The 18,374-nt window shown below is 35.5% G+C and overlaps 1 protein-coding gene across 1 annotated transcript in view; it reads right to left on the bottom strand.

Moving 5' to 3' along the window:
- FAF1 (Fas associated factor 1) overlaps nucleotides 1-18,374 on the bottom strand; it is a 506,936-nt gene that overhangs the window by 399,283 nt on the left and 89,279 nt on the right. Inside the window, exon 2 of the mRNA XM_025388444.1 lies at nucleotides 5,138-5,206. Within this exon, the coding sequence (XP_025244229.1) occupies nucleotides 5,138-5,206 (69 nt within the window). The remainder of the gene's footprint in view (nucleotides 1-5,137; nucleotides 5,207-18,374) is intronic.

Below are 18,374 nucleotides of genomic sequence, written 5' to 3' on the forward strand. Positions count from 1 at the left end.
AATGCTTGGCTGCTTTCGGATAAGGACAGAGACTTATTATTATCAATAGTCTATTCATTCATAAAACTGCAGGTGTCCATAACACTGTATAAAGTAGAAAAGCAGTGTACATTTGAGGACCTCTACAGCCACATCCTGAGCAGAGTAGCGGAAGAAACTGTTGCATGAAATTTTAGGGCAATCATTAAGATATGCTTCTTCAAAAGTGAAAATTGGAGGAAATTTCTCAAAGTACCTCAATGGATCTTAAAATGAGGCAGATTATGTGCAGTACAATTTTCCCTAGTTTTGACTCTTCAGTGTATATGACTGTACTATAAGCTTCTATTAGTACAAAATTACCTTCAAGGACTAAAAATTCAATGACAATATAGAAATACATATGCAGATTTGTTTTACTCTTATAGGTTGAAACGTAGTTAAAGATCAATATAAGCACTCTGAATAGAGTCTTTCTTCAGTAAAACAGCAATGTCAGCACAGGCAGCAAACTACAGCAGAAACTGAGTGCAAAGTTCAAAAATCATTTCCTAAGAGCATCGAGTACTTAAAATGTAGTATGGCTAGGTTAATGTTTACTTTCACTTTATTTCACTTAACGTTGGGTTATCAAGTATATGTGAGATAGCTTTCCCTGGATCTGCTAGAGATTATGGAAAATTTTAATTTATTGAAGGAGTTTCATATCTAGAGATCGTGTGTAAAACAACTGGAAGAGCATCTTCTCCTGCCATCATCTACACTATAAAGTTGTTAAAATAATTTTTAATAGTATGTGTATAAATGTTTCAAACTTATGAAGATCTATTAAAAATCTGTACTACTATTTATAATTGACTGCTATTCATTGAATTTTAACAAAAAATTAGGACATAATAGATCCTTCAGAAATACTTCATATATCACGGAAGCTTGAGTATAATCTAGTGTACAAACCTTTTATTTTATATGAGGAATTCAGAAATTAGAGAGAAGTAACTTGGCCAAGGCCACATTCAATAAATTACTAAGAGGTCTGAAAAGCCAGGGCTGTTCACTCAGTTAATGCAGTGTGTTTACCACTATAGCTAGCATTTTGATTAGTCAAAATTACACAAGCAATATAAATTTTTATTCTCCCCTGGCCCAAATTCTTCTATAGTGAAAACAGAAAGTGAGATATGGGTCAATTCTGGGGCCCAGATTAGAATTTATAATATCCATGTAGCACACTTCCACAGAAAAAGCCCTTTGGTAAAAGATTCTAACTCACTGTCACTAGTTCTTCCTTATGTACTTACCTTTCTGGATATAAATGGAAAATACTCATCTCAAGGGAGGAATCTCAACTGTAATGACATTCATCTTCTCTTAACTCTAAGCGCAGGACATGTGAAAAATGGTACAGTCAGAGGGAGATAACTTTGGGAGAGACCTACGGGGTTCCTGTCAAGTAAAACAGTAAGCTGAGACATTTCCTAAAAGTATTAGTACATGTTACTTTGTTTTCAGAATTTTGATATATATAATCTAACCTGCAGTTACCCCAAAATAAGTAGAGCCAACTGTGGAGTACTTAAAACATAGAGTTTGGAATACCTCTTTTGCAGACAGCAGCCCACACAACAAAAATAATGTGCCAGGTCTGGGAAGGTGACTAATAATCAGAACTCCTAGGACTGGGCTCTATATTCATATAGAATAACTGTTGTGTGTTTAGATCTACAAAATAACTAAAATATTTGCAATCACCATTTTTTTAGGAAGTTACTTTGGGCATCCCTAATCCAAAAATCCAAAATCCAAAGTGCTCCAAAATCCTAAATCTTTTGAGTGCCAACATGATGTTCGAATGGAAATGCTCAATGGAACATTATGGATGATGTTTGAAAGGAAATGCTCGATACAACATTTTGGATTTTAGATTTTTGGATTAGCGATACTAATATTCAACAGTATAATGTATATTTAAATTTTCAGATTTACCAAAATCTGAAAAAATCCGAAATCTGGACATTCTTTTGGTCCCAAGCATTTCAGATAAGGAATACTCGACCTGTGTAATACACACGGATCAGAGACCTTGTGTCTTATTGATTTCTCAGCACAATTCTCAAAGTTAGAGACTATATCTTGTTATATTTTTTAAGCCCCCACTGTATCCAGCAAAAATCTGGATGCACTGTAAGCACTCAACGCTCACTGAATGCATTTTTTGATTAGATTTTTTTTAAGTTCATCACAATTCCAGACTGTAGTGCCTAACTCAGATTCCTTTACATTTCCCTAGCAAAAATGTGCACAAAAACACTGGAGGAGAGAGGTCCAAGTGATATGTGCAGGAAATATAAAATACAGACATGTCCCAGGTTAAAACTCAATTAATGCAAATTGTTCTGTAAACCCTAGAAAATGCAGATCAGTGACAGTCATAATTTAGAAACACAAAATATAATGCACAGGCAAAATATAGAGGACATCACGTAAAGTTCCATGATGCTACTAAAAAGTTTAAACTAGTGATGGGTTATTCAAAATATTTAAGTTTCATTTTTAAAAAACAACAAAGTGAATGCTGTATGAAAACAGGAGAAGTGATCAAATGTACACACAAGATAGTCACAAAGCACAAGAAATCTTTACTGTGAATAAAAGTGAATTACTTATGAAGAAAAGCCAGCTGGGAGATAGATATATCTCGAAAGAAAGTCAAAATTTAAGGTTCTGAAAGACAGCCTGATGTTTTTGCTTGGGCCTGATACAGTGTATGATCGCATTTCTGCACAAATATAACACCAGTGTTTTAAACCCAAGTGTCATTAGAATATTTTCCAAAATAAAATAACTCAGAAATAGTGAAAGAGTACCTTACCATTCAATTATTCAACATTATCTGGGAAAATTCTCCTTTTGCAATATTCTGCATAGGCTATACTGATAAAATATTCACTACCAGTAAGTGTTTTAACCTTGAAAATTAATGGACACGAACCAATAGGAAGCAGATAAGGAAAGAACATACATCCGTCCTCAAAACTGGTAATTCCCCCATTAAAGACTTGTACTCCCAGCCCACCATCACCCTTTCCTCTATTCCATATCCCTCTTACAAGTACCATGCAAGAGGGGGTTGGAGGAATTTTTAACCACCCCAATAATTTCAATCAGCCTCTCTAATAGACACTCCCAAAATACACAACTAAATAAAGCAAAGCACTTGTTATTGCAAAAGAGGACTCAAGACGAGAAACTTGGGAGCATCATTTCAATTAAGCTGCTGCCCTTTCTCCCTTCCTCTATATGGCAATCATTAAGCTGTCACCTATATCATGTTTTCTTGGAGTATAGCAACAATGGTTAAAAGCATGAATTTAGAGTCAAGCTATACAAATATTTCTAAATTTTGACAAGTACCAAAACACAAAAAAGATAAGGAAGCATTGGTTTAATGAAATGGAAATATCAAAAACATACATAGTTGGTAGAATTTTAAATTAGTAAAACCAATCTGGAAGTCCATTTGGTTAAAAGTATTCAAAACTCCAAAAATATGCATGTAATTTGACTCAAAAATTCAATTATGAATTGAATTTATTCAATTTCTTCTGGAAAAAAATAGGTTAAATATGCAACATGTGCATGCAGGAATGTTCTCTACAGTAATGTTCATAATAGCAAAATGCTGCAAAAATCTTAAATACCCAACAGCATAGGACTAGTCGGTTAATTATGTTACAGTGACACTATGAAATACTATGCAAACATTAAAAAGAATGATGAACAGCCACAATTAAGTGAAAAATGCAGATTACAGAACAGAAGGTATAAAACAATCTCACTTGTACATTTTTTAAATTTAATCACATAATTATAGAAGATAATCTGGAATAATATACCTTAAAAATGTGAAATAATTATTATCTGAGTGATGGGATTAAAGGTAATTAATATTTTCTTTGTAAATTTTTCATCTCATTTCATTACATTAAGCATCATTACTTTTACAATCTGAAAAGAAAAGCTTTTCATATTCTGAGTTTAAAAAAGTAGTAAGTCTACACAAAGCACAGAGACACCAAGAGTTAATTATGTTAAGTCCGCATAACACATGTATGCATATACCTACATATCTAAACTCACTTCTATAAGTACACATCTTAAGTTTTGACTTTTTTTTTTTTTTTTTTTTTTTTTTTGAGACGGAGTCTTGCTCTGTCGCCCAGGCTGGAGTGCAGTGGCCGGATCTCAGCTCACTGCAAGTTCCGCCTCCCGGGTTTACGCCATTCTCCTGCCTCAGCCTCCCGAGTTGCTGGGACTACAGGTGCCCGCCACCTCACCCGGCTAGTTTTTTTTGTATTTTTTTTAGTAGAGACGGGGTTTCACTGTGTTAGCCAGGATGGTCTCGATCTCCTGACCTCGTGATCTGCCCATCTCGGCCTCCCAAAGTGCTGGGATTACAGGCTTGAGCCACCGCACCCGGCCAAGTTTTGACTTTTGAAAATTAGCACTTCTTAAAAAATTATAATTTAAACTTTTCTTAGCATTTCTAAGGCATTAAGAGACATCTGTGTCATCCTGACACAACCAATACTGCTCCAATGCCATTATACAATCCATTTTTGGTTTGCTTTGTAATAGGTGAATGTTTAGTGCTATGCTGTGCCTTGCTTTTTGAGTTATTGCCAAAAAAGAAAAAAGAAAAAACTAAGCCACCTCTATAATATACTGCCTGAAGTTTATAAGGAAAACTACAGCAGAATGCAACTACTTTAACAGCTTTAGAAAAGACTAATTATCAGTGAAGGCTCCAGAAGTGAGGGGGAAACATCACATATGTTATTCAGACAGTCAGATAAGTCTGACTCTTCTCTCCTTCCAAGCATCTCCACCAAAATACTACATGGGAAGATGAACCATAACACACAGTAAAATAAGAGAACAACTTTAAAAGTCATTTAAATTATCTAAGTATTCATAATAACTTAATACTGAGCGAAATATAAACTCCATATTAAAGATACGGCATTTAGACTTTATTAACTCAGCTTAGAGTTATAGATGAGCTATGGTGTGCTGAACCCATCTATAAAAAATAATTAAAGAGATTCAAGAATTCATAAAACTTGATTACTGGTCAGAGAAAGAAAAAAGTACTTACCACTAAGTCCCAATTATTTTGTTCAAGCAATGTAATAGCTTCATCAATGTTTTCAATGCCAGTACATGCCTAGAAAGAAAGTAAATAAGCATTTTACATATAATTTTAGAAATGGGGAGGTAAATCAGAATTAAAAATGTAAATAGCATAATATGTAATTTAAATTCAAATAGGTATATAAATAAAGCCAAAACACTAAAAGTTTAACACTTCTAAGCATTTTACATATATGGTATGAACATCGTTAATCACAAAATAAATTTACATTGCTCTGAAAGAAAAAGACAATAAAGCAGCAAAAGAAAGTATATTTAAATCTTGAGCTTTGATACCCAGGATGATCTCCAATTACCAAGAACAATTTTTAGTCAAAGATTCTGATGGACAACCACATGTATAACAAATGAATTTCAACCCATACCTTGCACTTTATATAAAAACTAACTCAAAATATGTAACAGACCTAAAGTAAAATCTAAAACTATAAAACTTCTAGATCTGTGCTGTCTGATAGCCACTACCAGTTGCCCTCTGGTAGCTGCTAGACACATGTGGCTAGTGAGTCCTTGAAATGTGGCTCAACTGAGTTAAGATGTGCTATAAGCACAAAATACACACCAGGTAAGACTTAGCACCAAAATTAAAAATGTAAGCTATCTCATTAATAATTTTTCCTTTGAATACATGTTGAAATGGAAATTTTTGACATATTGGCTTAAATAAAAATGTTAAAATTAATTTCACACATTTCTTTTTACCCTTTTAACATAAACACTAAAAAAATTAACTACATATATGAAATTATACTTCTGGTGCTGTTCTTGAAAAAAACATACGAGGACATACTTGTGACCAGACTAAGCAAATATTAACTAGCAGGATGCCATTTTTAAGCTGGGCACATTAATAAAGTCAGCCATTCTCTGGTGACCCGGCTCGTGGCAGTGTAGGCATTTTATTCTCAGGCCACCAAACCAATCCAACAGCACATCAAAAAGTTAATTAACCACAATTAAGTATATTTCATTCTTGGGATACAAGGTGGGTTTGACATATAATTCACCACATAAACATAATTAAAAGCAAAAACCATACAATCATCTCAATAGATGCAGAAAAAGCTTTCAATAAAACCCAACATCCCTTTACAATGAAAACCCTCAAGAAAGTAGGCATCAAAGGAACATATCACAAAATAGTAAGAGCCTAACTCACAGCTAACATATTGAATGGACAAAAACTGGAAGCATTCCTCTTGAGAACTGAAACAAGGCAAGGATGTCCACTCTCACCACTTCTATTCAACGTAGTACTAGAAGTGTTGGCCAGAGCAATCAACCAAGAGAAAGAAATAAAAGGCATCTAAATAGGAAAAGAAGAAGTCAAATATCTCTCTTCACAAATAATATGATTCTATATCTAGAAAACCCTAAAGACTGCAAAAAGGATCCTGGAACTGATAAACAACTTCAGTAAAGTTTCAAGACACAAAAATTGATGTACAAAAATCAGTAGCATTTCTACACACCAATAACATTCCAGCTGAAAGCCAAATCAAGAACACAATCCCATTTACAATAGCCACAAAGAAAACGAAATACCTAGGAATATGGTTAACCAAAGAGATGAAAGATCTCTACAAGGAGAACTACAAAACACTGCTGAAAGAAATCAGAGACAACACAAATAAAAAACATTCCATGCTCACAGGTTAGAAGAATCAATATCATTAAAATGGCCACATTGCCCAATGTAATCCAGAGATTCAATGTTATTCCTATCAAACTACCAATGTTATTTGTCACAAAACTAGAAAAAAACTATTCTAAAATTCATACGGAACCAAAAAAGAGCCCAATAGTCAAAGTAATCTTAAGCAAAAAGAAAGGTGGAGGCATCACATTACCCAACTTCAGACTATACTGTAAGGATACAATAATCAAAACAGCATGGAATCTACACAAAAACAGACATACACACTCAGGGAACAGAACAGAGAACCCAGAAATAAAGCTGCTTGCACAACTACAGCCATTTGATCTTCAACAAAGTCTACAAAAATAAGCAATGGGGAAAGTACTGCCTATTGAATAAACAAACAGTGCTGGAATAGCTGGTTACCCATGTGCAGAAGAATGACACTAGACCCCTAGTTTTCACCATATAAAAAAATAACTCAGGATGGATTAAAGATTTAAATATAAGACCTCAAACTATAAGAATCTAGAAGAAAACCTAAGAAATGCCATTCTGGACATCAATCTTGGCAAAGAATTTACTACTAAGTTCACAAAATCCACTGTAACAAAAACCAAAATTGACAAGTTAGATCTAATTAAACTAAAGAGCTTATGCACAGCAAAAGAAACTATCAACAGGGTAAACAGACAACCTACAGAATGGGAAAAAATATTCACAAACTACACATCTGACAAAGATGTAATATCCAGAATCTATAAGCAACTTAAACAAATCAACAAGGAAAAAACAAGTAACCCCATTAAAAAATGGGCAAAGGACAGGAATAGACACTTCTCAAAAGAAGATGTACACATGGCCAGCAAACATGAAAAAATGTTCCACATCAACAATCACAGAGAAATGCAAATCAAAACTACAATGACATACCATCTCACACAAGTCAAAGTGACTATTAATAAAATATATATTTTTAAAAACAGATGCTGGTGAGGCTGCAGATATAAAGCGAATATTTATACACTGTCGGTGGGAATACAACTTAGTTCAGTCACTACAAAAGCAATTTGTAAATTTCTCAAACAACTTAAAACAGCATTTAAATCAGCAATCCCTGTGTATGTATTAAAAAAAATCATTGTACCAAAAAGATAAATGCACTCACATGTTAATTGCAGCACTATTCACAATAGCAAAGACATGGAATCAACCCATGTGCCCATCAACAGTGAACTGGATAAAGAAAATGTGGCATGTATACACTGTGGAATACTATGCAGCCATCAAGAGAACTACATTATGTCCTTTGCAGCAACATGGATTAAGCTGGAAGCCACAATCCTAAGCAAATTAATGCAGAAAGAAAAAAACCACACACCACATTTTCTCACTTACAAGTGAGAGCTAAACATCAGGTACTCACGGACGGCAACATGGTACAATAAAACTGCACTACTAGAATGGGGAGAGAGGCAAGGGTTGACTATTTGGTACTATGTTGAGTACCTGAGTGACAAGATCATTTCATACCTCAAGCATCACACAATATACCCAGGTAATAAACTTCTATCTGTATCCCCTGAATCTGAAACAAAAGTTGAAAAACAAAACACTAGTAGACCACAGATTAAAAACAAGAGACTACTATGGATTGAATATCTGTATCCTCCTATGGTGACATCCTAAAATCCACTATGATGGTATTTGGAGATGAGGTCTTTGAGAGGTAATTAGGATTAGAAGAGGTTATGAAGGTAGAACCTTCATGATAGGATTAGTGCCCTTACATTATGTCCATGTAACTCAACTGCACTTGTACTCCTAAGTTCATAAAAATAAAAAGTTATTTAATAAAAAGATTAATGCCCTTGTAAGAAGAGATACCAAAGAACTTGTTTCAAGCTTGAAAGACTAGAAAGGAAAACTAAATAATTTAAAAAAAAAAAAAAAAATTGCCATCTCCCTCACCACCCCATCAGGTGAGAACACAGCAAGACAGCAGCCATCTGCAAGTCAGGGAGACAGCCCTCACCAGAAACTGGCCGTGCTGGTACCCTTATGACACACAATTAGCTTTCAGAACTACAAGAAGATAAATGTCTTTTGTTGAAGCCAAACCAGACTACTGTATTTTGTTACCATGGACAAATAGACTAAGACAGAAACCACTTGTAACAAAGAAAACAAAGTTACGAAAATAGTTTAGAAGTCATTAAACAAACAACTGCAACCGACAGAAAGCAACAACAACAACAACAAAAAAAACATGAGAATGAGAACCAATCTAACCTCCAGAGATATCATACTGTATGTTTTAAATGTCCATTTAAATATATGTGAAGTGTGCAGAGAAGCAACAAAGTATGTGGCCCATTCAAGAGAGAAATTAACAGAAGCTGTACAGAGGAAAAACAGACATCAGACTCAGTAGACAAAGTCTATCAATCATCATCTTAAACATGCTCATAGAGTAAAAATATCATGAACAAAAAGCTACAAAACCAGAGGAACAAAGTGTCAAAAACAGAGAATGTTGGATAGAATGATGGTAACTAGCAACTGGCAAGGGCAGTGGGCAGAGGAGAATAAAGATGGGATAGTTAATGGGTACAAAACCACAGTCAGATAGAGGAATAAGAACTAGTATTTGTTAGCACAATAGAGTAACTGCACCTCACATCTCAATACTAACAATGAACTAAACGGCCTAAATGCTCCACTTAAAAGATACAGAATGGCAGAATGGGTAAGTTTCACCAACCAAGTATCTGCTGTCTTCAAGAGACTCACCTAACACATAAAGACTCACATAAACTTAAGGTGAAGGGGAAAGACATTCCAGGCAAAAGGACACAAAAAGCAAGCAAGAGTAGCTATTCTTATATCAGAAAAAAACAAACTTTAAAGCACCAACAGTTTAAAGACAAACAGGGACATTATATAATGATAAAGAGACTAGTACAACAGGAAAATATTACAGTGCTAAATATATATAACAAACACTGGAGCTCCCATTTATAAAAGTTCTAGGAAATGAGATGGATGGCAACACAACAATGGCGGGAGACTTCAATATTTCACTGACAGCACTAGACAGAAAGTCAACAAAGAAACAATGGACTTAAACTATACCCTAGAACAAATGGACTTACGGACATTTACAGAACATTCTACCCAACAACTGCAGAATAGACATTCTATTCATCAGTACATGGAACATTCTCCAAGATAGACCATATGGTAGGCCATAAAATGAGTTTCAATCAGTTTAAGAAAATCAAAATTATATCAAGTATTCTGTCCGACCACAGTGGAATAAAATTGGAAATCGACTCCAAAAGAAACCCTCAAAACCACGCAAATACATGGAAATTAAAGAATCCACTCCTGAATGATCTTTGGGTCAATAATGAAATCAAAATGGAAACTAAAAAATTCTTTGAATTTAACAATAATAATGACACAACCTATCAAACCTCTGGGATACAGCAAAAGTGGTACTAAGAGGAAAGTTCATACCATTAAATGCCTAGATCAAAAAGTCTCAAAGAGCACAAATAGACAATCTAAGGTCATACCTCAAGAAACTAGAGAAACAAGAAGAAAACAAAACCAAATGCAACAGAAAAAAAAAAGAAATAACCAAGATCAGAGCAGAACTAAATGAAATTGAAACAAAAAAAAATACAAAAGATAAATGAAACAAAAAGCCGGTTCTTTGAAAAGCTGAACAAAACTGACAGACCATTACCGAGATTAACCAAAAGAAAAGATCTAACTAAGCTCAATTACAAATGAAAGGGGAGATATTACAACTGATACTAACCAAATCCAACTGCATATCAAAATAAGAATCCACCATGATCAAGTGAGTTTCATACCAGGGATGCCAGGATGGTTTAATATACACTAGTCAATAAATGTGATACACCACATAAACAAATTAAAAACAAAAATCACATGATAATCTCAACAGATGCAGAAAAAGCAGTTGACAAAAATCCAGCTTCCGTCTGTGATTAAAACCCTCAGCAAAATCGGCATAGAAAGGACGTACCTTAGGTAATAAAAGCCATTTACGACAAACCCACAGCCAAAATTATACTGAAGTTCTGGGAAAAGCTGAAAGTATTTCCCCTGAGAACTGGAATAAGATAAGGATGCCCACTTTCACCACTTCTATTTAACAGAGTACTGGAAGTCCTAGCCAGAGCAATCAGACAAGAAATAAAGCACATCCAAATCAGTAAAGAGGAAGTCAAACTGTTGATGTCTGCCAATGATATAATCGTATACCTAGGAAACACTAAAGACTCATCCAAAAAGCTCCTAGATATGATAAATGAATTCAGTGTTAGTTTCAGGATACAAAATCAAATACACAAATCAGTAGCACTGCTATACGCCAACAGCGACCAAGCAGAGAATCAAATCAATAACTCAACCCCTTTAAAAATAGCCGCAAAACAAAAAACCTTAGGAATATACTTAACCAAGGAGGTGAAAGACCTCTATAAGGCAAACTACAAAACACTGCTGAAAGAAATCATAGATGACACAAATGGATACATCCCATGATCATGGATGGGTAGAATCAATATTGGGAAGATGACTATACTGCCAAAAGCAATCTGCAACTTCAATACAATTGCCATCAAAATACCATCATCATTCTTCACAGAACTAGAAAAAACAACCCTAAAATTCATATGAAACCGGAAAAGTGCCCATAAAGCCAAAATAAGACTAAACAAAAAGAACAAATCTGGAGGCATCACATTACCCAACTTCAAACTATACTACAAGGCTATGGTCACCAAAACATCATGGTACTAGTATAAAAATAAGCATACAGACCAATGCAACAGAATAGAGAACAGAAATAAAGCCCAAAACTTATAGTCAACTGATCTTCAACAAAGCAAACAAAAACATACCATGGGGAAAGAACACCCTATTCAACAAATAATCCTGGAATAACTGGCTAGCCACATGCAGAAGAATGAAACTGGATCCTCATCTCTTACCTTATAAAAACTCAACTCAACATGGATCAAAGACTTAAATCTAAAGCCTGAAACCATACAATTCAAGAAGATAACATTGGATAAACTATTCTGGACATTGGTTTAGGCAAAGACTTCATGACCAAGAACACAAAAGCAAATGCAACAAAATCCAAGATAAATAGATGAAACTTAACTAAACTCAAAAGCTTCTGCACAGGAAAAGAAACAATCAGCAGCGTAAACAGACAACCCACAGAGTGGGAGAAAATCCTGGCAAACTATGCATCCAACAAAGAACTAATATCCTGAATCTACAAGGAACTCAAATCAGCAAGAAAAAAACAAACAATCCTATTAAAGACTGGGCTAGGGACATGAATAGACAATTCTCAAAATAAGATACACAAATGGCAAAAAAATCATGAAAAAATGCTCAACATCACTAATGATCAGGCAAATGCAAATCAAAATCACAATGCAATATCACCTTACTCTTGCAAGAATGGCCTTAATCAAAATCTCAAAAAATTATAGATGTTGGTATGGATGTGGTGAAAATAGAACACTTTTACACTGCTGGTGGGAATGTAAACTAGTACACCACTATGAAAAACAGTATGGAGATTCCTTAAAGAACTAAAAGCAGATCCACCATTTTATCCAGCAATCCCATTCCTGGGTATCTACCCAAAGGAAAAGAAGTCATTATATGAAAAAGACTCTTGCACACACATTTATAGCAGCACAGTTAGCAATTACAAAAATATGGAACCAGCCTGACTTCCCATCAATCAATGAGTGAATAAAGAAAATGTGGTATATATATATATATATATCCCATGGAATACTACTCAGCCATAAAAAGAAACAAAATAATGGCATTTGCAGCAACCTAGGAGTTGGAGACCATCATTCTAAGTGAAGTAACTCAGGAATGGAAAACTGAACATTGTATTCTCACTTATAAGTGGGAGCTAAGCTATAAGGACACAAAGGCATAAGAATGATACAACAGACTTTGGGGACTTGAGGGGATGGGTAGGAGTGGAGTAAGGGATAAAAGACTACACATTGGGTACAGTGTACAGTGCTTGCGTGATGGGAGCATGAAAATCTCAGAAATCACCACTAAAGAACTTATCCATGTAACCAAACACCACCTGTTCCCCCAAAACTGCTGAAATTTTTAAAAAAGATAAGATAAAGAATGTTAAAAAAAAAAAAAAGTACTAGTATTTGCTTTCATTATTTTCTCTATTTTTTATTTCACTCATTTCTGGATTCATCTTTATTATTTCCTTCTTTCCACTTATTTGGCTTAAGTTGCTCTTCCAGCTTCTTAAGGTGGAAGTATAGAGCAATGATTTTAATCCCTTCTTCCCTTCTAATGTAAGCATTTATAGCTGTAAATTTACCTCTAGGCACTGCTGTAGCTACATCTTACAAATTTTTATATGTGTTTTCATTATCATTCAGTTCAAAGTTTTTTCCAAAGTTTTCCTCATGATCTGTTTTTTGGCCCATGTGTTATATTTGGAAGAATGTTACTTAATTCCTAAACACATACCATTTTCCAAACATCTTTTTGCTGTTGATTTCTAATTTAATTCCATTGTGGATGGAGAACTTTATCTGTATGATTTCCGTCCTTGGAAATTTATGAAGACTAAATAGCCCAATAATCTGTATTGCTAAATGTTTCATATGCGCATAAATGTGTATTCTCTCTTATTGTGTGGAATTGCCATTTAACTCTATAAATGTCAATTAAGTCTAGTTATTGATAGTACTGTTCAAATTATCTGTATCTTTACTGATTCTACTTGTTCTATTAATTACCGAGAGAGAACTGTGAAAATCTCCATTTGTATTTGTGGATTTGTCTATATCTGCCTTCAGTTTTGCTCATGTTTGCTTGATGATGAGTGTACACAAATTTGGAGTGTTACCTTCTCGAAAAATTGATTCTCTTGTGATTATGTTTCTTTTATCTTTGGTAATATGCCTTGTACTGAAGTCTACTTAGTCTGGTATTAATATTGTCATCTAGCTTTTCAATAAGCATCATAGTATATAATTTTCCATATTTTTTAACTGTGGCTTTACTTATATAGTACATTTCTTTTAGACAGACTATAGTCAGGTCTTGCGTTTTATCCACTACAACAACATCTGCCTCTATATTAAAGTATTTAAAGTACTTATATTTCATGTAATTATTATGGTTGAGCTTGAGTCTGCCACGCTCCTACTTGTTTTCTAATCATCCCATTCTCTGGTGGCTTTTAGTGCTTGTTTTTTATTTTGCTATTATGAGGTAAGTATATGACATGGTGTTTGTTGTTGCATATTTTTATAAATCTAAGACATTCTCAACTTTTATTCATTTGAATATTATCTCTCTTACCTAATCAATTCTGTCCTTTCAGAGCTCCTACTTGCCATGCAGGTGCATCTCATTCTAGCCTCCATGTCATCTTTTAAATTTTCTATACAAATTTGTATAGTGATGATTCACTTTATCTTCTATACCATTTTTTTAAACCGATAGTTTTCCAATTTACCTACTTATTACAGAGTTTTTTCTTTGAGGATATACTTTTAGATTCTTTATAAAATCCAATCTATTCTATTTTTTCACCATTTCTGGCTTATAAATTCTATTCTTTACAGTTTTATATCTTTTAAACATATCTAAAAGTCTCTTTGCTACAAGTTCTCAAGTTGTTAGTTCTATGATTTCAGCATCTGCTGAATGTGACTGTGGCTTCTCCTGTGGTATACAACGTCTAACAACTGAGTTCATCTTCAGAAAGATTTATTTTCATACCATGCATTATGATGGTATCCTTATAAAGTGTTTCCTGTATATGCACTGGCTGGAACTTTATGGACTTTGTTAGTTCTAGACCAGTTTTAATTTGCATGAATTTAATCTTAATCATTTGACAGAATTTTGTATAAGCAAACTCATTTGATTACACTCTACAGCACTGTGAAGATATTGCATTTTTAAAAAATTGAAGGGGCCGGGCATGTTGGCTCATGCCTATAATCCTAGCACTTTGGGAGGCGGAGGCAGGCTGACTGCCTGAGCTCAGGAGTTCGAGACCAGCTTGGGCAACACAGTGAAACCCTGTCTCTACTAAAATACAAAAAAGTAGCTGGGCGTGGCAGCATGTGCCTGTAGTCCCAGCTACTCAGAAGGCTGAGGCAGGAGAATCGCTTGAACCCGGGAGGCAGAAGTTGCACACAGCCAAGATTGCGCCACTGCACTCCAGCCTGGGCAACAGGGCAAGACTCCATTAAAAAAGAAAAAAGAAAGAAAAAATTAGAAGATTAAGGCATCCCTGCATCGAGCAAGTCTATCAGAACCATTTTTCCAATAGTATGTGCTGATTGAATGTTTCTGTGTCACATTTTGGTAATTCTTGCAATGTTTCAAACTTTTTCACTATTATTATATATATTATGGTAATCTATGATCTTTGATGTTACTATTGTAATTGTTTTGAGGTGCCACGAACCATGCCTACAAGACAATGAACATCAATAAATGTATGTGTCCTGACTGCTCTGCTGACCTGCCAGTTCCCCAACTCTCTCCTTCTCCTTGGGAGTCCCTATTCTCTCAGACACAATATTGAAATGAGGCCAGTTAATAACCCAACAATAGCCTCTAAGTGTTCAAGTCATGTTTCTCATTTTAAATCAAAAGCTAAAAATGATTAAGTTTAATGAGAAAGAAATGTTGGAAGTTGAGATAAGCTTAAAGCGAGGTTTTTTGGGCACCAAATAGTCAAGTTGTGAATGCAAAGGAAAAGTTCTTGAGGGAAATTAGGTGTTACTCCAGTGAATATACAAATAATAAGAAAGCAAAACAGCCTTACTACTAATATGGAGAAAGTTTTAGTGGCCTGAAAAGAAGATTAAACCATTTGAAACTTTTCCTCAAGCCAAAACCTAATGCAGAGCAAGGACCTAACTTGCTTACATTCTATGACACAGGTGAGGACATGCAGAAGAAAAGTTTGAAGCTTGCAGAGGCTGGTTCATGAAGTTCAAGGAAGGAAGTCATCTCTACAACATGAAAATGCAAGGTGAAGCAGCAAGTGCTGATGTAGAAGATGTAGTAAGTTTTATTCAGGACCTAGCTAATTGATGAAGATGCCTACACTAAACAGCAGTAATAACAGTCTATGTGGATAAAACAGCCTTCTATAGGAAGAAGACATTATTTAGGGCTTTCACAGCAAAAGAGAAGTCAATGCCTGGCTTCAAAGCTTCAAAGGGCAAGCTGACTCTCTCATTAGGGGCTAATGCAGATGGTGACTTTCCACTGAAGCCAATGCTTATTGACCATTCTGGAAATCCTAGGTCTCTTCAGAATGATGCTAAATCTACTCTGTCTGTGCTCTCTAAATGGAATAACAAAGCCTGAGTGACAGCACATCTCTTTACCGCATGTGTAACTGAGTATTTTAACCCAGCTTCTGGGACCTACTGCTTAGAAAAACAGATTCCTTTCAAACTATTACTATTCATTGACAATGCACTTGGTTACTCAAGAGCTCAGATGGAGATGTCCAAAGAGATCAAAGTTGTTTTTCTGGCTGCTAACACAACATCCATTCTGTAGCTCATGGGTCAAGGATTATTTTTGAATTTCAAGTCTTATTATTTAGAAAATACATTTCATAAAGCTATAATAGCTGCTGTAGATAGTGATTCCTCCTATGGATCTGGGCAAAGTACACTGAAAACCTTCTGGAAATAATTCACCATTCTAGACGCCATTAAGAACATTCATAATTCATGGGAAGAGGTCAAAATATCAACAGCAACAGGAGTTCGGGAGAAGTTGATTCCAACCCTTATGGATAATTTTGAGGGATTCAAGACTTCAGTAGAGGAAGTAAATGCATATATGGCAAAGACAGCAAGATAACTAGAATTAGAAGTGGAGTGTGAAGATATGCATGAATTGCTGCAATCTTATGATAAAACCTCAATAGATATGAAATTGCTTCCTATGGATGAGCAAAAAAAGTGGTTTCTCAAGATGAAAATCTACTACTGATGTAGATGCTGTGAACACTGTTGAAATGTGAACAAAGGATTTAGACTATGATATAGTCTTAACTGATAAAGCAGCAGTAGGGTTTGAGAGGATTGACTCCAGTTTTGAAAGAAGCTCTAGTTTGTGTAAAATGCTATCAAACAGGCCGGGCGCAGTGGCTCATGCCTATAATCCCAGCACTTTGGGAGGCCGAGGCGGGCGGATCAGCTGAGGTCGAGGTCAGGAGTTCGAGACCAGCCTGCCCAACATGGTGAAACCCTATCTCTACCAAAAATACAAAAAAAATTAGCCAGGCATGGTGGTGGATGCCTGTAATCCCAGCTACTCTGGAGGCTGAGGCAGGAGAATCGCTTGAACCCGGGAGGCAGAGTTGCAGTGAGCCGAGATTGCACCACTGCGCTCCAGCGTGGCGATAAAAGCGAAACTCCATCTCAAAAAAAAAAAAAAAAAATTGCTACCAAACAGCACTGCATGCTACAGAGAAACCTTTCATGAAAGAAGGGCCAACCGACGCAGCAAATGTAATTGTTGTCTTATTTTAAGAAACTGCCAGAGCCACCCCAACTTTCAGCAACCACTATGCTGATCAGTCAGCAGCTATCAACGTTGAGGCAAGACCCTTCACCAGCAAAAAGATTAACACTTGCTGAAGGCTCAGGTGAAAATTAGCATTTTTTAACAATCAAGTATTTTAAAATTAAGGTACATGCGTTATTTAAGATAACGCTACTGCACACTTAATGGGCTACATAATAGTGTAAACATAACTTATATGCACTGGGAAATCAAAAAATTAGTGACTCACTTTATTGAGATATCTACTTTATTGCAGTGGTCGGGAACTGAACCTAAAACATCATTGAGGTATGCCTGTACTTCTCACTTTTTGAGGCTAATGATGCCTTTTCCCCCTATGGCCCTGGGTAAATGGTCACCTTTTTACTGCTTCCCTGAATCTTCAGGTAAAATTTTACTAGACATTATTTGAAAAGTACATGCCAGGCTTTTATAGCTCTTCCTTGTATGACAGGAAACCAGCAGGACTCACTTCCCCAACTGGGCAAGATAAACTGAAGAAAATGGCCAGAACCTGCAGATGGCGCTAAAAGCAACCTCTAGTGGCACTCATTGTTTATTAGCATAAGATACTCCCACCAACACCATGACACTTTCCAAATGCCACAACTCTTAAGTTACCACTCCTTTTTTAGGGATTTCTGAATAACCTGCGCCTTAATTTGCATGTAATTAAAAGTGGGTGTAAATTGTTAGCCAACAGCACACAAGGGCTCTCAGCACACTGCCTATAGGTTAGTCCTGCTCTGCAAGGGGCGGTGCGAGTTTAATAAAGTTGCTGTGTTTCACTGCTGATTCATTCTTGAATTCTTTTTTGTGCAAAGCCAAGAAACCTCCCAGGCTAACCCCCAAATTTTGGGTCTCGCATACCCTG

Source organism: Theropithecus gelada, chromosome 1 (genome assembly GCF_003255815.1).
Source record: "Theropithecus gelada isolate Dixy chromosome 1, Tgel_1.0, whole genome shotgun sequence".
Classification (NCBI taxonomy): domain Eukaryota; kingdom Metazoa; phylum Chordata; class Mammalia; order Primates; family Cercopithecidae; genus Theropithecus; species Theropithecus gelada.